Raw genomic sequence first — 25,403 nt, 5'->3', positions numbered from 1 at the left:
ACTTAATGGCTATCATTTAGTGAATTCAGTTCTCGCTTCTCACCATAGCTTTCAGCCTCTTAGCACAAAAATCCTGGACAAACAAAGCCAATAGTGGGGGAATACAAATTCAGTTCTCACTTCTCAGTTCCCACTCACCATAGCTCTGAACTGTTAGCACAAAAAACCTGGATAATAAAAAGAACCCAATTTAAACAAAAAGCTTTCAAATAACCTTTTTTTTCTCTCAGTAACACAGTAACATAAATGGGTGTCATAATGGCACTCATGACAAATCTTCTGAGCGGCTGAATTTATTTTTAAACATAAAAAAGTTGTCTAAACTTTTCAGTACACTCACTAACCACTCAGATTTCTCAAATAATATATTCCTCTGTCTTCTAATAACAAATATACTGTCCAAAGCCAATACTTTAGGTATTTGTGTACAAAGATTTAACATCAGTCACAACTGATAAATCTTTCCAAGTGTAAGAGAGTAGGGAAGTTTCTTCAGTGTCTGGCAAAATTACTTTTATAAATACTGCAACTGGTCTCCGAAAATAGTCAAGCTAAGTTAGACTAAGTCAATCAAGAGCAGTAAATAAAATCAGCTAGGTTGTGGTTCATTTTCAATATCAAAGGAAACTTTTCCAGTTGAGAAATGGTTTAAAGCATCAGACCAAAAATTTAGAATTATTCTTACACCATCTGGCAGCATTTCATGAGAATGTCTTTGTTAGACCACCCTGAACCATCATGTATGCTGGTCTGATCATGATGATAGCACACACTGTGATCCAACCTCATTACAGGAGATGATGTTTTTTATGTTAATGAAAAACTATACAACGTAACATTTTTTTTGTTATAGGTTGCAGAACCTTGTCTCTCAGCTGTTTGACTGCTGTAGTTGCGCTGTTTATGGGAATGTACAAAAATAAAAAGATTTACAGCAAAAAAAGTTGTGTATATAAGCATCAGTTATAAGAAAATGTGCCTAAGAGGGTGCTACTGTAGAAAGTTATTAAGAATAGCACGATTACATAATCAGGTCAAATCATAATGAAAAGATGACCAGACATATGTACACACACACACACACACACACACACACACACACACACCACTTTGTTTCCTTACTTGAGTCTTGCTTTGATTCCCCGATCAAAACGAGCTGCCTCCCATTATCCATTACCCGCAAATGAGTGCTGCTGCCATTTAATCCATTCCCGCTCCCCGCAAATGAGTGCTGCTGCCGTTTAATCCATTCCCGCTCGCATTTGCAGCCAGAAATTATGACATGAGCTCCTTGAGCTCAATTCCAACTGGCTGGTAGCCATGACAGAGCTGACATCATCTCGCACGTGATGACGTCCACTCCAACAGCATGATATTTGAAAAAAATTAAAATAAAGCAAAACAATTGGAAATGAAGGGGTGCCACTCGGGAATCATGGCACCCCTTCATTTGGACCACAAAACTCGGTATAAACTGAGTAATTCGGTATGGTTGGAAGGTATGGTTGACATGTCTTTGTGGACCTTACCTGGCCAGACTTAGCTGCTTTTACCATTAGAGTACCATCTTTGTGGTTGTGTTTAACCCGAAGTGTCTTAAAAAGAGGTAGAGGTGAACACCTGTAGTAAGAATGACATTGAAATAGTAATAGTGCACAATGAGCAAAAGACAGAAAGCCAGAGAGTACAGCAGCAAAAATAATATATCAGTTAATTGAAAATTACATTGAAAAGAAAGCATCAAATTGTGCAAGTGCATCGATGCCTTATTTTAACAAAAAATGCTTTTTGTGCTTGTTGTCCTCAGCTGCATCAGAACCTGGATTCACCTGATGATCCTATTTGTTTCTCTGAGATGGTTCTTACTGACCAAGAATGAATAGATGTGTAGTAGTTTTACTGTCTAAGCTGTATCAGCTTTGAGCCCCTGTTTCAGGTTCTGTAAGTAAACGTTAACCTGTCCTCTGTATACTTGCCATTGCTATTTCTGAGCTTGTTACAGAAAGGTGCTCACTATATGTCGTGTCTTCCTAGCATTCACGATGTACCAGACGGAAAGTTGTTCAGCACTGAAGTGACTGACAAACGTGATCACAAAACTACAAATAGTCAGATGTGTAGACTAAGGTGTGTAAGTGAATCCCCCTTATCCTGACATACAGAGCTCTTGGAGTTAGTAAAGTAACAGAAGGAGATGGTGCAAGGTGTGACCATTGTTGAGAGTTTTAACTTTCCATGTTTACCTGAGTAGTCTCAGATTTCTGGGCTCACTTTTTGGTGTCACACTTCCGCAAAATTCTGAAATGGAAACTAAAGTACTTGCTTGTGTTTCCATTCCGTGCCACCATTTGATGCAGCTACTCAAATTTCTTTCTCATTCTTTTTCTTTTTCCCTCCCACTAACATTACTATGTAAATTTCCTCCATTTTTCTGCATCATCTCTATTTCCAGAGGTCTCTTTTCTTCTCATTCTTTCCCCAGATTTCTGCAACCAAACGTACTCTTTACCTCACAGCATTTGTTTTTATTGTCTTCGTTTTTCCTTTGACTCATTTCCATGTAAATTCTGTGACTTTTTTAATATTTTTTTCTGAATTATTTTGCTCCCTCATGCTTTGTTTTATCTGCATGTCTCATACCATCCATACTCTGCTTTTTAGCCACCCTCTTTTCTATGTAATCTGTTTCCCCTCTAATTAAACCAGCAATTATGTTTTTGTGTTAGGAGTCTCTTCCTGTCCGTTCTGTTCTCTTTCTTGACCTAACAGTTTTTCTCCCTGTCCAGAGCTACTTACACTGCTGATTCATTTTCCTGTTTATGGTTAAACTGTTTTTAACCTTTCGTAAGTAACTATTCTGGGTAGGTGTGTGGGTGAATCACAGGTTTGTCTTTGATTGATTAATTAATTAATTAATTAATTAATTAATTAATTAATTGATTGATTAATTTTGTTTGCCAGTTGTTTCCTGATAAGTTATCTCAGTGCATCTACCCTTCTGCTTGTTTACAGTCTGTGTTTTGGTTCTGAACTAGGCCTTTTCTTCCCATTTCAGATTCAAGAGCGGGCCATCCGTTGTATTCAGAAGAACATTGTCAAGAACAAGGGGGTGAAGGACTGGCCCTGGTGGAAGCTTTTCACTACTGTGCGACCACTTATTCAAGTTCAGCTAACAGAAGAACAGATACGAGGCAAAGATGTATGTGCTAAGTTAAGAAATTTTCCTGTTATTAATCTATTGTCAGAATATTCTAAAATGCTTTTTGAGGGCTGAATTTTGATTTCTTACTGTTTATACACAGAACTGGTTAATAAGCAGAATCCCCATGTGGAGAACACAGGAGAATTGAAAGTATATATTTTTACATTTTTTGTGTCTTTGAAGAGTGGAGGATGGGGTCTAGGAGTTCTTACAAGAGATATTCCATAGATGATTAAAGCACATTTCTGAATCTGTGTTGTAATGCGGGCATAAGTTGTAAGACAATATTTCAACAGTTAGAAGCAAGGAGACCATTGCTTTTCTGGGAGTACTGAAGTACATGCGTGTTGTGCTGGAAGCTCTAGTACTTGCTGTATGACATCATTGGGTGACCCCTGCATCTTACATGCTTTTTGTTGTCTTAGCTGAACCACTGATATTTAGCTAGAGGTGGGTGTACATCTGTCCGTGCTGTGCTGCTTATCTGATTACAGCATTCCACTTCCTGAAATGAGCGGAGACTTGTAGGGTGGCTGAGGGAATCCTGCCAGGTGTCAGACCATCTATTCTGTTGGAAAGTATTTGGCTGGTGAGCAGCAGCACATAATGGAGAATGATTATTTATATTCTCTGCTTTTTAAAAAGGAGTAGGTATACGGACTAGTATGTATGATTTTGTGGCCTTCATGGATTAAGAGCGTATACAATAGGAGAAAAATGGAAGGTTTTCTAGTTCCATTTGAGTCCAGCTCTGCTACTCTTGTCTCCTGCCACCAGAGAAACATATACTTATCTTCACCACTTTCCCATCTGCACAGGATCTAGCTGAAGTCTGAATGGTGATATTGCCAAAGGAGGAAGTGCCCTACTCCTGGGCCAGTTGGAAGGAGAGATTCTTAGTTTGGACTAGTAAATGGGAGAATCTTGGCATGTATAGTATGGTAATTTGTTAATGGTTAAGTAATGACTGAGGTTGCCTTGAAAGGGAAAATGGATAATGTAGATATGAAATACACCTAATTTAATTAAATGTATGTGCATTTTTTAATCACATATTACCAGCAGAAGTGGAAAGAAAGTGACTAAGAATGAAGTATATATAAGAAAAAAATCCACATTCTAAGATGTGCTGTTGTATTGTGCTTTAATTTGGAATGTCTAAATACTCACCATTTATTAGCAAAAAGATCTGTCACGCACATAAAACCCATGAAGTGCATGTTGATAGACAGCAACTTGTACAAGCAGCTTTGAAGGGCCACAGTGTTCTGTAAACTGTGAAAATCTGCTTGTTTTTATAAATTGATGAGATTTCTGAGTAAAGATGCAGTCTGTCTTAAAATGTGCACACACATACATTTGTTTTTTTCCCCCTGGTGCTTGACTACCATCAGCCCCCTCTCACAGGTCCTGAATTACACATATGTTGAATGTAGTGGCCATCATTCTAGCAACCATGAGGGGAATTTGGACTGTCCATTGCTGGCTCATTCTTAGACAGGCCTCATGATAGTCTGACTGCTAAGCTGAGCTGAGACAAAGGACACCTAAACATGGGTCTATAACACTGGAGTGTTGTCAGCTGCTACCATTAAATGGTCATAATTTAATCTGTGGTCATTCCTTACCATCATCTGTTCAGTTCAACATCTGCTAACTGTATGTCTGGACATTTATGTACATTTCTTTTGGGTTTTGATGTATGGGTGGTCTTGTCAGCTGTGTGAGAAAACCTTTCGTTTGTTGATTGTGATGACCTGGCAATGTTAACATTGTTTTTTTTCCTGTCTCTGTTTTATGTATATCTCTTCAGCCATAATCTGCATGCCTACTTACTGCAGTGATGCTTGGCCTCTGTATGTGTTTTTAGTCCCGTCTGCTACATGTGTACTCTTCCCCCAAAAAAGATGAAATGCTTTAAATTACTTAATCTTCCCTTATTTAATCTTACAGCACTGGCTTCTGTTCTTGAACGTAGATTGATAACAGTCTGAGGGTGGCAGAAGTGTAACTGCTTTTTAGCTGGGGGTGCAGCTCAACTGTATTTGATTCTCAGTATTTCTTCTATAATGCATTTTATTCCTTGTGTGTTTTGCTGCCTCCCTCCTCCAAGCAGCAAATTGGTCTGGTCATCTGCCTTCTAGCACTAATGTCTGCAAATAAAAGATTTTGGTGCTACACTGTCATTGACAGACAGCTGTGCAGAGCCTATCATACAAGAAATCCAAACTGTCCTTTCCCTATGTGGTGAGTTGCTGTGTTGCACATTAATTCCCTTCTCCATCTCTAAGTGAGGAGAATTGTTTTATATGTGCTAGACACTGTACAATCCTTTCTAACTACCATTTGATCAAAAGTCCATTGCTGATAAGACAGGTCAGTTGGAGATAGCATGCTCTATTTCTTTATACTGATCTGTCAGCTTTTGATGTTTGAAATAAATGGTTGGCAAACCCTGAGAATATGATTGTTTTTTGGTACAAAGACAAAACTTGAGTGTAGGAATTAATAACTGACTGCTTCAGCAGACTGTCTTTCACAGATTATAAGCCTATGTGTAGCACTGCCTAAGCAAAATGGTGTGTGTACAAATCTAAGCTCTGTAGAGGTTTGACCTGTCTACTTTCATAGCAGATATGAATCTGTTTTAGGTTCTATATTTCAGCATTAATGGACTGTGATATTGTGTGTGTGTGTGTGCGTGTGCGTGTGCGTGCGCGTGCGTGCGTGCGTGTGTGTGTGTGTGTGTGTGTGTGTGTGCGCGCGCGCAAGGTGCATTCACATATGTAGAAGTGAATGTGTGCACATGAGTGTGGTTGATTTAGGATCAGGGTCTTGCTGAGGGCCAAGGCATATGTTATATAGAAACCCTCATATGTGAGGCTGCACCCCCCCCCCCTCCACCCACAGACACTGTATATGTTTTAATCCCAAGGTCATATAGCCTCTGAATAATGGAGGCCTACTTGGTTTTACATGTCAGCTAAGGTTTTCCGTGTGACCTCAGAATTAGAATATATTAATGGGAACATATCTCTCAACTGTCCAGAATTGTGCAGAATGTCCATATTTTACCTAATATTTTTGGTGTGTTTGTCATAAAAACTGTGGTATTCTGCCGTATCATTAAACACTTGAGACGTTTGAGTTTCAAATTTCATATCCCTTAGACAATGCACAACAGTGCAAAACATGCTATTCTGGTATCTTTCCATGGTTAAAGGATAAATATTTAAAACATGTCGATGATTTAGGACCTTTATCTCCCCTTCCCCACTTCATTTGGCTTTGTCCAGAATTCTTGTGCTAAGAGGTTGAGAAGTATGGTAGAGGGTGGGCATAGCTGTCTGTAGTGGGGGTGAAAGCAGATCAGGTCCCTTCTAGAAGTGGTTTAAACTATTTGGTTTCTTAGTTTTTAAATATTTAAAATGCTAGACTTCATTTTGGTTAGAGCAACTTTTTAACTTGGCATTTCTGTCCCTTTATCGTTTTTTTTTTGTCCATTTGAGATAATAATGTAGAACCTTTTTTTTTCTCTTGCTAGTAGTAGAAAGGTTGAGTGGAACTTCCAGCCATAAACAGGCATGAGTGTACTAACAGGTTCCTGTATCCCTTTAGTGACATAGCAGGAACTGATCAAATTATAACACGTCATATTGCCTTCACATGTCTGAACTTGGTGGCATTGTAATGAGCTGCAGGGCACTTTCCAAAGTAAGAACCTGGAATTACATGACCATCCATTCTGGGGCACCCCATTAATCTGTTTAATGCTCCTTAACACAGCTAGTGGTGAGAGTCAAGCACTGGGGGAGTCATCATGTATTTCTTCTTCGTCTATATGTACCTAACCTCCCTTTATGCATCTTAGAAGACACTTAATAGCACCATGGGCAATGGGTCAGTGATTGCACAGTTGGGAATATCAGTTATACAAGTGGCTATCTCCATTGGCAGCCCTAATGTGCCCCTCCAGGGAGCTAGCACCTCTGCTAGGTCCCCCAATCTCCACCGTAGAGTCCTGTAAAGGAGGCAAAAGACATGCCTTGAGAGGCCTACACATGCGCATGCATACAACACACACACACACACACACACTTTCCACCCCCCAGAACCTGAAAGTGCCTGCACCAACCCTCCTTGTTGGCTTATCTGGTACTGGGTCTCTGATCAAACATGGGTTGGATGGGCCCCATCTCTGTATAGTACAGAAATGGTATGTCCATTATAGATGAAAGCTGCTGTGGCTAGATGGCCGTTTGATTCTTTTAAGCTCTCTTTCTGTCTGCAGATATTTAGCCTTAAGTGATTTACAGAATGACAGGAACTGAATGGGGTTACTGTAAGATTCTATGGGGTACAGTGTTGAATCATCCTAAATTCCACAGAGAGAATACCTAATCCTTGATGTGAGTTTACCAAATATGGAAATTAAATTTAATTCCTAATCCCTGTTTATAACATGGCTGATAAAGGGCATCATGGTTTTTGTGTTGTCTGCTAATGTCTACACATTTTGTGGAATGGAAAAAAAAATTCCAAAGGAGAAACTTTAGCATGATCAAGGCACACACAATAATGCACGCAGACTTGTGGCTAGCATCTTTCTTTATCATCAAGCAAAGGCAAACTATATAGGTTAATAAAAATAAACAAATGTTATTTTTATATGATGCATAATAGGATGTATGCAACAATGCCCAGTGTCATCTTACCTTTCTGCAGGAGCTCTTCCTGTTGACAACCTATGTTAAAATCTTTTGATGTTCTTTGGTATGTGATTGCTAAGGATTTTTTTTTCTTTTTTGCACTTGCCCAATATCCTTGCCTCTCGTGAGTTTGGGCCATGATGCAGTAATGTGTTGTTGTGGATTTATGTGGCTTGTATTGGTGCTTTCATGATTGCAAATATGTTGCTGTTCTGTCGTCTGCTGCATTCTATTGTAATACCCTTTATTTTTCAGAGTCTTCCATTTAGCTTCTCCTGGAGTCAGTTTTATTGGCAGAGGCTTGTTGCATTTCTAGATGAGCCAGCCAGCAGTGCTCACTCATTCCTGCTTTCCTAAGTAGTTTCTGCCAACCCCAGGCCCACTACTTGAACCTTGATCTGCCAAACAAAATGTGGACGTACCCCCATGGCCCTGTAATCACACTGGAAGTAAAGTTCTTATTTAAAACTATTTATTAAAATGTCACTCCTTCATAATAGAAATAACCACTAGAGGAGAAGCTACAGACGAGCCTTCTGCTTCTCCAGTCAGCATGTCATATAATGACCAAGCCTTCTTCAAATCCAATCATAAAGGTTTCAGCAGGCGTTGTCCTTTCAAGATCGGTTTTAATGCTACTACCCCATTAAGCCCAGAAGAGTGGTCAGCTTTTAGTTTCTATTATGAAGGAGTGACTGTTTTTCTGGAATGAGATTGGCTGCTGCCTACATTTTATACCTAGTGATTGGTTATTTCAGTAGGCTCTGAAGAAGGCTATGGCCAAAAGCACTAATCTTTTTTGTTTGGTTCCATTTTTAAGACTTGAACATCATTCATTTGTTTTAATAAATACTTTTAAATAAGAACTTTATTTCTAGTGTGATTACAGGGCCGTGGTGGTACATCCACATTTTGTTCTATTGATTTTGCTTTGTGCTGGGACTACCTTTGGTAGCGTGCAGGCTTTGTTTTTCACTGAACCTTGATCTGTTGCTGTGCAGTCAGGGTTGTTTTTTTATCATGCAACTGACTAGTCACACCCATTTTTACTACAATTTTTTTCTACGTTAAAATCTGTGTGCTAAGATAAACATGGTGCTAAGTGATTTTTGTTTAAAGAACATCTGAAAGTATAATCATAACATCAATATTTGCGTTTGTAGAAACACTTTTTTAATAGTTAAAATTTTAATATTAAAATCATATGGAAACTAGCACTTTGATGATGGAGTTGAGTCTGGATGGGCGGTAGCCAGAATGGAGGGGAGGAGTAATTTTCAGTCATTTGTCATCCGAGTTAGATGTATTACTTTAAGTATTCTGATATGATTGCTTCCTCTTGCCTTTTCAATCCCATGTGATTGTCACTGCTTTGTCAGAGATTGCTGTTATCCTGTTCTGCTGTGGGTCAGGGAACAATTTCCCGGCTTGTTAAATGGAAAAGAAAGATGCATCACTGGGCACTGTTAGAACAGTCACTCATGGATGCATGGAGTGTGAGAATAATTAATAGTAAGAATGGAGCAACCAGTTCGCTGTGAATGTTCATAATGGTGCAGTGCTCACTTCAGGGTCTACTGAGCCTTTAATTCATAGTAAAAGATGTCATTAGCATACAGCTGGTCTGCTGTAATGAGGTTCTGTCTAGTTTGAGTCATGCAGACATGAAGCTAAAGTGCATGCTTTTTTGTGAGCTTTGCATCAGATCTTATGCAAGCCTGTGTACATTTTGTAGCATTTTTAACATCTTACAGTCAGTGCCTTTTTCATGATAATGACAATGAAGATATCTTCACTGTTTCTAATTGTTCATATCCTTCTGTCTTGCTGTGCAAGAAAGAAATTGGTATTCTATCTTTTTTTTTGTACTTTTCCTCTTACTGTCTGTCATTTATCACCCCCTCCAACAAATTGTGAGCACATTAATTTCCACAGTATACCACTCTTTCAGGGACCAAGAGAAGAGGCGAGCTGACTGGAGAGCATGTCATCCAGAGCCATGAAGGCTTTTTGGTCACCTGCACTGGTGTTTCCTTCAGCACGCTGCATGGTAAGGCCATCTTTTTTGGAGAGTCAGGGAGGACCTATTGTCCTGTTAGCCAGAGAGTCCGGGTTCATCTTCAGGACTGTGGCTGCCTGACTCTAATGATGGACTCTAATTCCCCCAGAGAAATAAAACTACATGGCATCTCCCTTCTCATCCATAGGATAAAGGATGGTTTGACATTCTAACCCCATCCCATGCAACCTGATGTCTACGTTGTTCCCACTTTGTGATCCTGGTAACTCATGCACACTTTTGTGCTCAGGCAGATATGACTACTATGCATCCATACAGCTTGCTGCATGCAGATATCTTAGCCCTTCCTGCTGTGTGCTGGCACACCAGTCTCCAGTGGGACTAATTATGTGGTGAGTAGAGCTGTCATCTGTCCAGTCAATGTGGTCAAGAGAACATCACCTACTCACTCCCATCTTGTTGCATTTGAGAGTGTATGAGCATTCTTCCATTGCACATCATGGTGTCCTTCTCTGGAGAAGAGGGTATGCTCTGCACCTGCATTCCCCAGATCTTTTCTGCTGCTGCACAGTTAGGATGCCAATCACAATGTACATTAATGGAAAGTTCCTTCATTCCATGTCTGAAGTACAGAAATCTTCTAAGTGTTCCTACAGTCAGCATGTCACAAGTGAGGGTTCACACAGACATCAGCATTTGTTTATATTGCATACGAAACCCAGTGTGAACCATTTTATATATATATATATATATATATATATATATATATATATATATGTGTGTGTGTGTATATATCAGATGATCAGTCCAGATCCTGCTGCCCACAGGAGATAAGACTAGCTCGAGGCCTTCTAATGGATTTGACTTTAAAAACAGTCACACATTTGGGAACTACCCTTTTTGTCCTTAGTGTGCTAGTGCTGATTTAAAGCCGTGTTTTTGTACTGTGATAATTTTGTATCTGAAACTGATCTAGCTCATTACCCCTGCTTCTGCTCTTTCTTTCTTGAATTACTGTTGGTTCACTAACGTTGATAATGCTTATTGGCCTGAGTACTCTTATGGCCTGCTTTAAACTTGTTGCATTTGTGGATACTGCCACTCTGTAGTGCTGGACTGTGGCACAACCAGCCTGCTTTGAACTCTGCTACTGGATTTGAATTGAAAATTGCCCTTCAACATCTGAGAAATGCTGCACAGTTGTCTTATGGAATATACAACACAGTACCATAATGCATACAGCAGTAAAAAGAGCTCTTCCTTGTAACTGTCCTATTTCTCCTAACCCCTGTTCCTTGTATGCTGTAGTGCTCACCTGTACCCAAGTGTGCCTTGTTTAATATGGCAGTTTCCAGCTGCCTTCTATCTGCTAGTTCATAGGTTTGTAGGTTCATAAGTAAATAGAAGTCTATCAGTCAACAAAGAATTACAAGCCTATCCAATAACCAGAGAACAGAATCAAACTCTGTACCTTGTATATGTGAGGTGAAGACCTTGACCATTATGCCAGCCATGGCCCGCTATGCTGTAGAGATGCTGGGAATGTAACCCAGGATCTCATACACCCAAAGCATGCGCTGTACCTCTGCACTATTTCCCCTCTCAATGTTGGATTTAGTAATGCCAGTTGTCATTTCTTGCTTTGTATTTCTCAGTTGTGATTCATTGGATACTGTTCTCCTGTATTGTATTCTTGCTGTGGCTGATTGTTTACTGCCTTGCTCTGACAGTATTGCACACCCTCTTGCATAACTTCTTCTTTTCTGCACTGTGTTTGTTATTGTGGCACACAGACATGCTGAAGAGTACTTTGTTGCAGTGGATGATTCCTGCCAGAATTGAAGTGGGTCATCTCTTAATACAGCCAAACCACTTGTAGTGCCTTACAGCATATACTTTGCTAGCGGCATGGGCCTGAATATACATCATCAACTCAGATTTTATCTGAAGAGGGTATGAGTTCAGGAAAAGAAATCAGTTTTGCCCCTTCACTGTGAGTAAGGACGGCTTTGTGGTTTGTGTTTAACTGGGAGTGTCCAGCTGGAAAGACTTTTCTGTGGAGTCTTAGGAAAAAAAAATCTGCAAATATGACGTACTTATGCAGTATGCAGAGTTGCACATAAAGTTAATTTAAAGCGAGTAATTTGACAAATACACAGAAGTAGACTGACTTTGTAGCTAGTTCATAGGTTCTGGGTATTTTGTGTTTGGTTACAATATGTAGAAAAAGTAACAACAAATGTAGTAGAAAAGCAAGAGTAACTAATAATGACTAAACAGAATTGCCTAGGGCATTATTACTTAATGGGAATAATATTCATTAGATGTAGGGCTGCTAACCTTTCATATGCTCAAAAGAAGAGACTTTTTTTAAAGGAAATGTGTAATTTTAAATGATAAACCATACCCACAGCAGTGCAAAGGATTGAACTGCACTTTGCAGCCGAAATAAAGCTCACACTTTGTAGAATTTCAGTTTGTTATTTTAAGTCATATTAAGGTGTTTCAGATACAAAATACAACTTTTATGCACTATTAAAGGAAAATTAATAGAAAGTTTTTACCTAATGTTCTCAGGATATTTTCCAGTTTTCATGTTTTTTAGCTGTATACAACTACCCAGATATGGACTGGCTTCCAAAAACCGCAGCATGTGGCAACCTTACTTAGGTTGTGCACAGTCTAACATTAGTGAGATGAGAGTCACACAAGCACACATGCACACCCCAAAACACTACTCTACACATGTACCCTCCTGAACAGTGGAGTTGGAACACACACAGAGTTCGCCACACACACACACCTCCAGAATTTGTTACACTAACCATGCAAGAGCCAGCTACAGCCACAATCGCACCTGTTACAAATTCAGATGAATGCATCTGTCCTGTCCAGCTGATTGTACCCAAAAGCACAGTGCAGACAGTCTAACCATGACAAATTGCAGCTGTATGCAGACTCCCATGATGGTGTTGCTGAGACCATAACTGCATGCATTGTGGATCCTGGAATAGGAACACAAGTAAGTCATAAAGTTTGCATCCTCAGTGCTCATGCCTGTATTGCAACATGCATTATCATCTCATTATGGGCGAGGTCATGTGTGTAAGGGAAATTCTATTGGCTGTTTTGCATTGTTCTTATAGATATGGTGGCTGGTTGGATTCCTGGATTTCCATTTGCAGTCTAATAACTGGTACCTACTGTATGTGTGCTTAAATATCTGTTTTGAAATGTTGTACAACTGTAAAAGCCGATGGTGATACGTGTCACTCCTGAATGATGCTTCAACTTGCACATTGTCATCTTCACTTTGATATTTTGTGAAGTTTATCAGCAGTTGATATCATACAAAGCCGCGGTGGTGCAGCGATAGCATTGTCGCCTCACAGCAAGAGGTTCTCCGTTCAATTCTTGGCTGGAGCGCCTTCTGTGTGGAGTCTGCATGTCCTCCCCGCAGTCGAGTGTCGTTCAAAAGACATGCGTGAATGAGCGTGCCTTCGTTGAAGGTTGGGTGTCGGGATGGTACCTCAGCACCGTAAAAATCTACTGCCAATCATTAGCAGCCCGGAGTTCCGCTGTGGCGACCCCTAACTGGAAAAAGTCGAAAGAAGAATAATCACCAGTTTATATCATGTAGTCTGCTCCTTGGCTGCCTTACTGTGGTGTATGATTTCTATATTTGTGAGCTGCAGCCAGTGGAAGTAGTTTGCTGGCACCTTCTTTTACATACATTGTGAGTTGTTCAGGCTACTCAGATATGCTTCCCTGTTTGGTTCGCATTTCAATGCGTTGTATGAATTTCTTAAGGCTCTTGTATGTGAAAATGTCTGTGTACCATTGATGTGCATTGCATATCATATTTGTGAGTATCAGGATTATTCTGTACATCTTTAGTCAATAAGTTTATTACATTAGCAAATTGGAACCATCACATTATGGCATGCAGTAAAATATAAAATATTCAGTGGCACAAATATGGTTAGACAAGGAATGTCCTGATTGTTGAACTATGTAATCCCCACATTTACAAGTTCCATTGTGCTTGAAGGATTGCTTCTCCTTGTCAACATTTTGTTTGTATGCAAGTTGTTGTTCCTTATATTCTCCAACATAGAATATGAAACTCCCCTGAATTTATGGAGAGTTCTATGTAATGGTAGTCTTTAATAGGGCTTGGCTGTACTTTTGGTAAGATTGGGCAGTTTGATTAATTGAGAAATTTGCTGACATTTACAGTTGGATAGTGGAAAGGAAAGCTGATGATAAAACCCCAACCACTGTAGGCTTCCCATAAATGCGCAGTGATGAGCACATGTGATTGATATGTGTAACATCTGTTGTTATAAGTATGCTGTAATTTGTGCAGAAGGGCAGGTTGCAGCCTAGTCAGTATGTGAATAGAAGTAATGGAGATAAAGGAGTGAGGGAAGTGGGTATATTCACTGTAGCTTTTCTGACAGTGAGATTGTGAGGCATGCTGTGTCTGTGTAAAGCCTGCTGAGTTTCTGAATAGTTCTGATTATAAACTTAAGACACTTGTTTGTCAAATTTTAACCGATTGTCTGGTATGCAGCCAATGATTTTTTTTATTTGCTGAACTGTTACTACGTAGAGAATGCTGGTGAGTAACGACCCTTGACCCAAGGGAGATGATGTCATCTTAATACTATTGCTACTGATGTTTAGATGTATGGAGAACTGAGTTTGTCTTGCTCACACTGAGCTGCATTCCAATAGCCTTTGGTTTAAACTGGAGAGTATGTAAAGCTAGGCTGCAGTTCGTAGGTAAAATTTGATGTCACTCAGATAATAGCAGTCAAGATGCTGATGTACTGGACCAGTTTTGCATTTTTGTCTGGGTCCTTCTTGCCTCCATGCCTGGCCCTTCCAGACAGACATGAAGGTGGTTTTATGCCTTTGCCTACATCAACAGTCTAGGAGATCATTTCTGTTGACCCTAACACTGATCTGGGTGGCTGAAGTTGGCAATCATATCAACTTGAGGAATTGCTGCACCCTTCACGTGCATGCGTATGCTTCTGCATTCATGCTAGTGAGGACTACTGTCACTGGCAGCCAGGCACTTGTCCCCTTATCTTCTGTCTCTTATTGCCTGAAAACTTTCACTTAGTTGTAGTAGAACAGTAGACTGTGAGTAACACCCCCCCCCCCCCCGGTATGGTGAGCTAGCATCAACTGTAAGTTACCATTACCCCCATTTCTCTACTCCAGCATTCAAGTAACTGCTTGAACTTGGGTCACAGTCAGGGCTTTATTCCTTCTATAACATGGAGCTTTGGCTTTCAGCCTTGCATTTTTGCAGTGATTATACATTTCTTTATTAGAAAAGAGAAAGGATATTTGATGGGTCATACCTAGCAAAAAGCTATGAGAAATCCTGTCAAAGGCAGCTTCTCCTGGTTTAAGTTTAAGCAAAACTTTATACATTGTGTTCTGAGTCAGTGTGGTTAGTGAAGGCAGGGCAGTCATGATGCGAAGAATCAGAAGGCAATGAATTGCACGTGTGCTAGGGCTTTTGTCATGAAACAATGGACAGGTTTATTGTCATGTTTCTTCACTGCTTATTTGAGGAAAGGAACTGAATTACAACCAAGTTTCTTATTTGTGACCGTTGTCCAAAATTTCTGTTAGTTATTAAAATGAGGACTCTTATCGATCAAAGAAAAAGGCATTCCTTATTTGATTTTGCAGTGTTGTGAATTTTACACAATCAGATTTGAGTTTGATGATAGGCAGACCACAGGTGATCTCTTCAGAGTCCTCATAGGTTTTACATTTGGAGTAATCCAAGGTGGGTAAATTAATCTGACTTGCATTTTATGCAGATGTACAATGCAATAGAAAACTGAAGAACATAGAGTTGAAGTAAACAGCAGCATCATTTAGTGATGACTTGGTGTCAAGGTAACCATTTTTTTTTATATGTAGCTGAAGGTAGACGGGCTCTTTTTTTTACATGCACGTGGAAAATTTAGTTTCTTTAATTGTTATATTGTCACCTCACTTACAGAAATGTAGGCAGGTGTTTGCTTATCTGCCATTGTGCCTGACATGGCAGCATTCCTCGAGTTTGAAGTAATAACCCAGTCAAGGATGCATTTCTGCCAGATGTTTTCTATTTCCATTGGTTGTCAGAGTGTTCAGATCCAGGAAGCTGGAGAAATAAAGTGATGAGTAAGTTGACCCCTCTATTGATATTTTTCAACCAAAGTTGAGGTCAGTCATAATGATGAGTCTGGTTTTCATGCTGGTGGAAACCCATTGAGGGTGGCCTCCTTAGCCACTTAGTCAGCTACAGATATTATATACAATATATTGATCTGAAGTCACTTGTAATGATGTGCTAAGTTTTATGTTAGTGAAGGGCCTCTTTGGCCACCGACCCATTCCTTCTTGGGAGGATATGCAAGGCAGATGCTGCTAACAGCTGTACTGTATTGATTTTTAAATGAATCAGTATGGATGTCCTTTGTTCAGAGTACAGTTTCTGTGTCTAAATAAATAAGCGTTAAAGTCAGAAGAGAAAGCAAAACCCTACAGCATCTTTATGGATGCTGACCATACTGAAGATGCTATAACCTAGATTAGAGACTTTTGAATTATGGATTTTACTTTGCTCCTGATATCGAGGCATATTATTTTCAAACCATTAGCAGTGTACCAGTTGCATTTCATAGGGTTGGTAATGATATTTGGTTGGAGATTACCTGGTTTTGGATGAATGTCACCTAACTGCAGCAATATGTTCGACCAGGGGCATAGTGAAGACTAGCTGTTGGGTATTTTTTATGTAATGTGGTTTCATTGTCTGACTTGATATGAAGCATTTATTTTCTGTGTAGTACAAAGTCCAGTTGCTGAAACCAAAACTTATTTGAGAAGCTAGTTTTTGCAGAGTACACAGTGTATTTTGTCAATCAAAAGATTAAGAGATTCAGACAGCATGATACACCATTTTGTTATTGACTGATTTTAGAGAGCAGACTTGCTGTCCAAGGGTAGGTTTGTAGAGCAGACTGTCTGTCCAGTGGTAGATTTGTCCTGATTTTTTTTTGTCCTCACTAGGACCTGGAGATCAGCGATCAAGATTTGCCAGCTCTCTCTAATATCATACATGAAGTGTATGATTACTGAAATGGAGAAAGTACTTCTAGTAATTGATATGTGCTGTTAGCTCGAGTAGTCCAGGTTTCACAGTAACACCAGTGGATTACACATGGGAGACGAAACAGACTGATGTATGCCGGTCCCAAGGGTTGGTCATACGTGGACTGTGTAGCAGGCTGTATTGCCATTTTGGTGTAATGCTGAAAGAAAGTACTCAGTTAAAGAATACGGGTAAATCTACATGATGTATAACATTTAATAACAGAGGTATTGAACTGCATTTATTGTGCATCTTTTATCACATTATACCTTTACTAACCTCCGTGTTTAGTGGTAACTAGCTATACTACTAAACAAGTTTTAGTAATGCTCAGTTAAAGACTTCAGAAGCACATGTACTATTTCAAAGAGTAGCCATCAAACCCGCAGGAAGGGTGGTCCAGAGTGGGCAGTTGCCTCTAGTGCATCCTATTAGGGGGCACAGTTAGCAGTGTGAAAAGTGCTAATCAGTCCCGTTGAGCAGTACTGGAGATTGCAGCAGCTTAACTCAGTCAGTCAGTGTGTGTGTGTGTGTGTGTGTGTGTGTGTGTTAGGAATTGCAACAAGGAACTGGTGTAGATACATAATAGATGTTCTTCGTGTTTCACTGTTGCAGTCATCACACTTGGGTTATCTGCCTGAAGGTAGCCCTCAGTCAGCCCGAATATCAGAGACTTAGTATTTCTGCGTCAGATGCTGTCGCTCCAGGACTGACGTCAGGTCGTCGGGGTATAAAAACAGGCAGCCAACACCATTACACTAGTCTTTCTTGCCGAGGAGCCCGAAGCAGAAGCAGTTCGCAAGTGGCAGTCGGCCACTACCTGAATTTTCATTTCCGAATTTAATAATCCTGAAGTCTTCTAAAGCTAAGTACCCCATTGAGGATCTTTTTTTCTTGCTCTAACCGATGTCAGAAAAAGTTAACAATTGTCTTACCTGTGGAAAGCAAATACCTCACAGAGATTTTCATTCTTACTGGGTCACCTGTTTATGCCCAGACCATGACGTCCCTCGCTGTCTGTTTTGTGCCTTATTTAACTCCCGAACCATTCATCGTTGTGCTCTCTTTGTCGCTAAATTCTTTCGCTCTCTGTCTCCGTATTCTGAAATGGCTTCAGTAAGCCATCTGACTACAGATATTCCAAAAAAATGTAAAGATAAAGACAGAGACAGACCGCATAGGTCCAAAACTGCCGATGACGCTTCTGTTAAACTAGTCGCCAGTCCGCCGGTACTCAGTGAGGTTCTTTCGCACCCCCTGATGCCCACTTCAGTGGATTTGCAGGCCTCTACTGAGACCCATTTGGAGTCCGGTATACCGCGAGACTCTTCATAGACTATGGAACCTGCAGATGTCTCTACCTTGGATGGGTCTGGAGCTGCTGAGCAGGCACCGGCTTCTGAGGCAGTTATTTGCTCAACTGATGATCGACTCAAACCAACGACTTCTTTTTTAGCCAAAACTACCGAATTTCTTAGGCCCAGAGTACGCACTACACCTACAAAACCGATGACCGAAGCCCATGCACCTGCTCCCATGCTACAAAAACAAATGCTTAGCATGGCTGAAGACCTTATTACGCTGATAAGGGCAAGTCAGCCTTCCCCTGCTAAGAGAGAGTCCAGTCCCCTTCAGCTTCTACAGACCAGGAGTCCGATGACTCTGAAATTTCTGATTATGAAGACATGCCCTTATCTGCTTATGAGGATTCAGATGCAGAAGAATCCATTTCCTCTGCCTCCCCTCCAGAGGATTTTTCTTTTGGTGAAACCTTGCATACCTTACAAGAGCATTTCCACTGGTAATATCAAGACTATCCTCAGTCCAAAAAGAGATTCAGAGAATTTCTAGAACTGCCTCAACACAGGCCCTTAACAATACCCCCTGTCCTGGATGTTGTGGATGATGTTTTTATGGAATTCAGTCTTACTCCTGACACTTTACCTCCTGCCCCTAGGAAACCAGACAGGTACTACAGAGTACCTGACACTCACAAATTTCTTTTCAAGAATCCTACTGCTGACCCAGAGATCATTTCCCAGGGGCCTAAAGGTATCGAGGCTGCTATAACCAAGAATCCCACCCCTTCGGACAGGGATTCCAGAGCTTTGGACAGATGGGGTAACAAGGTATATACCTCTGCAACTCTTGCTATTAGGGCATTGAATTGTCAGTTTCACATGCTGAAGTACCAGCAACATATTATTGAATTTATTAAACAAAAGGTGGCAACCTTTTCAGACTGTGCAGAAAATAAAGAATTGCAGGAGCTTATGCACTCTGCAAGCCAGGTCAGCAAGCATACTTTGCAGTGTGGCTTTGACGCCCTAGAAGCATCTTGCCGGGCAGCTGTCACTGGCTGTATAGTGAGAAGACATGCTTGACTGAAGGAGCAGACCTTGCAGATCATGACAAATCAAAGTTACTAGGCGCTCCTTTGAATAAGGACTGTTTGTTTGGCACCAAAGCAGAAGAGGTTCTTAAAAAGATGGAAGAAAAAGCTAAGTCTATGCAGACTGTTAAATAATTCTTACAAGTGCAACCCCCTAGATTCAGTAGGCATTGCCTTTCCAAACACTGGTCCTTTCCAGCTCCCTCCAGGCCTTCTCAAACCAGTCTCAGGGTATGCAGATATCTAAGCAATGGAGTGCCCCCACCCCTAAAGCAGGGAGTGGTAAGCCACCTCCTTACAGAAAAAGCTCACAATGATGACTTTACTCCACTCCCCAGCCCTGCCCAATTGCTTGTGCACTTAGGAGAAAAACTTGCCCTTCATGCAAAAAGATGGATGTCCATCACTCAGGGCCAGTGGGTCCCCAACGTTGTATCTCAGGGGTACAAATTTTATTCCCATTCACTGCCACCCCCAAGCGGGTTTCTGGACCTTCCTCCGAACCAGTGGGCAGAGCTCAAAACCAAGTACTTTCCCTGCTCAATATCAGAGCTATTCACCTGGTTCCAGTAGAACAGAGGGGTCGGGGATTCTACTCCAGATTCTTCCTGGTACCCAGGAAAGAGGGCTCTTGGTGCCCAATCCTGGATCTTTCCATTCTCAACACCTTCCTGGTGGTACCAAAATTCAAAATGCTTACCCTGCAACAGCTTCTTCCTATGCTATCCAAGGATGCCTGGTTAGTCACCCTAGACTTAAAAGAAGCCTATATGCATATCCCCATAAGGGAATCATGCAGGAAGTATCTACGTTTCAGGGCAGGGGTCTATACTTTATCACTTCTCTGCACTTCCCTTTGGCTTATCTACTGTGCCCAGAGTATTCACAAAATGCCTGGCTCCAGCCATTGCATACTGCAGGCAGAGAAATATCCAAATTTACATGTACTTGGATGACTGCCTGATTCAGGCGAACAGTCAGGAATTGCTGCTGCAGCACCTGACATTTGTGAAAAACCTTCTTACGTCCTTGGGGTACACCATCAATGAAAAGAAATCAAAACTGGTACCCAGTCAAAAGTCTGTATTTCTTGGAGCAAGCTTGGACACAACTTCCCAGATGGCATTCCTCACCTCAGAAAAACAAGTCTATCTGACAGACTACTTCAAACAAATGGCCACCAAAACCTAGCTATCTAAGAAAAATACTGCAAGCCCTAGGGTTCATGGCCTCATGTATACTGCCGATTCCATATGCAAGACTGCATATGAGGAAACTCCAATGGTACTTAAAAAGTCTTTGGTGCCAACATTCTCGGGGCCTGGAAACAGTCATTCCTATCATACCCTGTCTAAGGACAGAGTTCCTCTGGTGGGCAGAAGCATGCAACCACAACAAGGGACTGCCATTTACTCAACCCCAAGGCGCCCAGATGCATCAGTCTATGCCTGGGGGGCATACATGGACGAAATATGTATTCAGGACCACTGGAGCCCAAGTCAAATTCATCTGCACATTAACCAAAATGAGATGCTAGCTGTACAAAATGCCCTGACAGCTTTTAGATCCCTAATATTTCCAGGACAACTGCTAATAAAAACAGACAACACCACAGTTATGTGGTACATCAACAGGCAGGGGGGATCCCATTCCTACCCACTCTGCAGGCTAGCCATGGCCCTGTGGAACACGGCCTTGGACATTCAAGTCCATCTGCAAGCTCAGTTCCTGCCAGGCAACAAAACTTACTGGCAGATGACTTAAGCAGAAATCTCCTAGACTCACACAAGTGGCAATTGGAGCACAGCACCTTCAACCTTCTGATCCAGAATTGGGGGACCCCAGAGGTGGATCTTTTTGCCTCCCCCTACAACCACCACCTCAGCAAATTCTGCACCAGGAATCCTCACAGCAGGGCCTGGAAAGTGGATGCCCCATCTTTTCAGTGGGTAAATCTCTCAATCTATGCCTTTCCTCCTCTGCCCCTCCTTTCGAGAGTATTACTCAAGATAAAACAGGACAGACCAAGGACAATTCTGATTGACCCAGACTGGCCATGCCAGCACTGGTATCCACCCCTGTGCAGCCTGACATCGGTGTCACTCTGGCACCTACACCAGAATCCAACCCTCCTCTCTCAGCATGGGGACTGATTTTGCATCCACAACTGCAAACCCTAAATCTTGCAGCCTGGCTTATTCCTTGAATTCGGCCCCAGCGACCTTAAGCAGACAGGTGCTGGAAATCATTCTTGAAGCCAGAAGACCCAGTATAAGAAAATCCTATGCTGATAAGTGGAAAAGGTTCTGCTCATGGATTCAGTCTAAAGGAGAGGACACAACACTGCTCTCTTTGCCTCTTATCCTGGATTACTTAGCAGATCTACTCAACAAAGGCCTGTCCTTCTCCATTAAGATATATGCCTCAGCCATTTCTGCTCATTACAACACTGAGCCACCTCTCTTCTCGCACCCTCTTATAAAAAAGTTCCTGAGAGGGGCAAACAACTTAAGGCCACCCAAGAGAGCACCTACCCCTGCTTGGGACCTTAACTTTGTACTGGAAAAGCTCACGCTTCCCCCCCTTTGAACCTGCTGCATCAGCAGAGTTAAAATTCCTCTCTTGGAAAACAGCCTTACTTCTAGCCATCACTTCAGCTAGAAGAGTGTCTGGCCTACAAGCACTGATGGCCGTGGAACTCTTCATTATTTTCCATGCTGACAGGGTTTCCCTCAGGACTAAGCCTAAAGTGGTGTCCAGTGTGGCTCTCAATCAATCCATCCATTTGCCAACCTTTTTCCCTAATCCTCAAAATAAAGGGGAAAGGATCCTGCACTCCTTGGATGCGCACAGACAGCTCAGATCCTGCCTTGATAGGACTAAGCCCTTCAGAAAAATCTGACCAGCTACTAGTCAGCTTTGTAACAGGGGCAGAGGGCAAGGCCATTACAAAACAAACTATTTCCAAATGGATAGCACACTGCATCCATTTCTGCTACAAGCACCATGGAAAACCAACCCCTCAGGGAGTCAGAACACATTCCACTAGGGTAACACCTACCTCTACAGCATTTCTCAGGTGAGTCCGTACCAGTGACATCCTGGAGGCTGCTACCTGGAGTTCTGTACACACCTTCACCAAGCATTACCACCTGCCTATCTTTTCCAAATCCAGGGCAGGATTTGCTACAGCAGTCTTGCAAGGCATACTAGCCAGTCCTAACCCTTCTTGACTGCCTCCACCCTTCTTCAGCTTTGGGAATCCACCCAAGTGTGATGACTGCAATAGTGAAACATGAAGAACATAGTACAGTTGTGTACACTTACCATAAATGTAGATGTTCGAGTGTATTCACTGTTGCAGTCCTGGTTTCCTTCCCTCCAGCCCACTGGTTTTCTTTCTGTCTCTCTCTCTCTCCCCTATCTATGGCTATTACTAACCCCTTCTGGGGTATTTGTATTGGTATTTACTTTTTACTGGTGGTGTTTTTCCCCACCATAACCTAACTTCCTATTTGGGGGGCTCCTGGCATTTGGGGCATAAAAAACTGATGTAATGGCGTTGGCTGCCTGTTTTTATACCCCTGATGACCTGACTTCAGTCCTGGAGCGACAGCATCCAATGCAGAAATACTAAGTCTGTGGTATTCAGGCCGACTGAGGGCTACCTGCAGGCAGATAACCCAAGTGTGATGACTGCAACAGTGAATACACTTGAACATCTACATTTATGGTACGTGTACATAACTGTACTTTCCCTGAAGGCTTTTTACTGGAAAGGATTGCATATAGTAAAAGGCTATTATGTGTATACATAATAGTTATCTGCTTAGCCATAACTTTTTTTTCATCCTCATCTTAATTTTGGGGTGGTTGTCAAATGGGTATTGCCCTGGCCACCAACTGACCATCTGTGGTGTCTTCTGTGTGGGCTTTTGGGTAACCAGTACAGATTTTAAAGTTTTATTAGCACAGTGCCATCTTGGAAAGTCTGAGTTTGTGCAAATAGATATCATTATGGTCTGCATCTGAATGGTAGCACAGAACTGTTAGCTATCTCTCACTTGCATGCAAATGAGGTTGAGGTACTGAGCACATGAAAATAGTTGCTCTATTTAATATGAGTTATTTCTGTGCAGCTGCGTTAGCATTATAGCAAAGTACTAGTAGCTGTACTGTGCAGTATAGATTGCTACTGTGTTCAGTGTTTGTAAAATGCTTTGTTGAAGCTACAGCAAAGGCAGAATAATAAGGTAATGCTTGTAATGACTGCTTTACTTTCTGTTTTATTGCATTAGAAAGAATCGGTTGACAAGAACAGCTAGCTAGTTTATAGTTTTTCTGCTTATACTTGTCCCCAAGAACTGAGATAGGAATGCCATACATTGCAGTAATCATTTGCAACCAAACAAGGGGTGGGGATGCACTGCTCATCAGCTGGTCACAGGGAGCACAGAATTCAAGATATTCAGGGGTGGGGCGGCTGGAGTGAATGAGTTGAAAATAAAGTAAAACAGAGCTACTCCTTGGACTTACTCAAGAAAAGTGTGCAGTTTATTTTATAATCATGCAGTCAGTATTACACGGGACTTTATCTCAGCAACTTAAAAGACCCTTCCCCCCAGTTTGCTTTTGGAGGATAAAAGTAAGTTGCCATCTCTGCTACATTAGAATCTTGTATATAATTTTGAAAACAGAGGGCAGTTTAGTAACATAGTTTTAGTGGTGGTGGTTAGATGGTATTTTAAAGGACATGAGTAATGAAATTATACCTACTAGAGGCATGCTCTTATATCATTATAGCATGGAGGTTTGAGTTTGTGCTTAATTTTACAAACATACAGTAATGAAAACTTTATAGCTGTGCAGCCAGTTGGGCTGGCGAGGTTTATTTGCATTCACTTTTGTTATAAAAGTACTTTTGCAACTTTTCAAAATAGAAGACAACTAGCCAACAATTCAGGAAGATGGCATGTGTCATGGGTTTAGGTAGTTTTATTTTGACTACTATTTATATTGCGCTGAAAATTTTCCATTGTAATTCTCCACTCTCATGTAACTCTCTAGAAGATTTTGACCAGCTGCAGTTATGTATTTGGAACAAATATTGATATTTGCTGCAGTAGTTATTTGTGTCTTTGTAGATGCAGCATTAATGTACAGTCAGGGGAAGTTGCATTAGTAAAGCTGCTTTAGTTTCTGATACAGTTCCGCCTGTGTATTTATTAGTCAGGGGCATGTATACCACTGCTCTACATTTAGTAATTAGCAGCTTGTCATATTACTCTGCTTGACGAAGCACTGTGTCCTCCTCAGTGGTGTTATACACTTGTGCCATATGTACTAAAATAACAAGAGACTTGCTAATGTGGGGCTGCCTTTCAGTGTTAATGACCACCTACCACAACATTGTAGGGTTCTTGTCAGTTCTAGGTGTATTCACAATGTGCCAGCATGTTCAGGGATAAACATCAGCACTCTACAACAGGAGCAACAGATGAGTGACACAACAAAACATGGAATTCTAACACTGTACAGTTTTCTGAAAACTGCTTAGAGGGTCGAGTTGCATTTAAGAAGTTGAGAGTCTCTTGAGACACAGTGTACAGACACCTACATTACCGCACCAAACAGTTGCATGAATACTGTTCTTGGGGGAGAGGTCTGTGCTTCACTGTAGCCTGCATAGTACATCAGAAGTGCCAACAGCCTCCTTTTGGGGGTGCAGTGTACAGATTGCAAGAGGCCACTACAAAATATTAAGCATGAAACTGCACTAAGTTTTTACAAATGTAATAGCATGTGTATCAAAAGTCAACTAGTAAACAGCATGCAGCACTTTTTACATTTTGCCTAGCACTCTTCATAGACTTATTTCGCACCAGAATGTTTTGTTAACTTACAGATGT

At 41.2% G+C, this 25,403-nt stretch overlaps 1 protein-coding gene across 7 annotated transcripts in view; it reads left to right on the top strand.

Moving 5' to 3' along the window:
- The window catches only part of MYO18A (myosin XVIIIA), a 2,129,602-nt gene that overhangs the window by 1,409,976 nt on the left and 694,223 nt on the right, over window positions 1-25,403 (top strand). For all 7 annotated transcript variants that reach the window (XM_044054445.1, XM_044054444.1, XM_044054446.1 and 4 more), the window contains one exon: window positions 3,056-3,199. In XM_044054445.1, the coding sequence (XP_043910380.1) occupies window positions 3,056-3,199 (144 nt within the window). The remainder of the gene's footprint in view (window positions 1-3,055; window positions 3,200-25,403) is intronic.

The sequence above is a fragment of the Protopterus annectens genome, chromosome 13.part0 (genome assembly GCF_019279795.1).
Source record: "Protopterus annectens isolate FY-2018-M chromosome 13.part0, PAN1.0, whole genome shotgun sequence".
Classification (NCBI taxonomy): domain Eukaryota; kingdom Metazoa; phylum Chordata; order Ceratodontiformes; family Protopteridae; genus Protopterus; species Protopterus annectens.
Note: the sequence above shows the minus strand (reverse complement) of the source record. Positions and strands in the feature narration are given on the sequence as shown.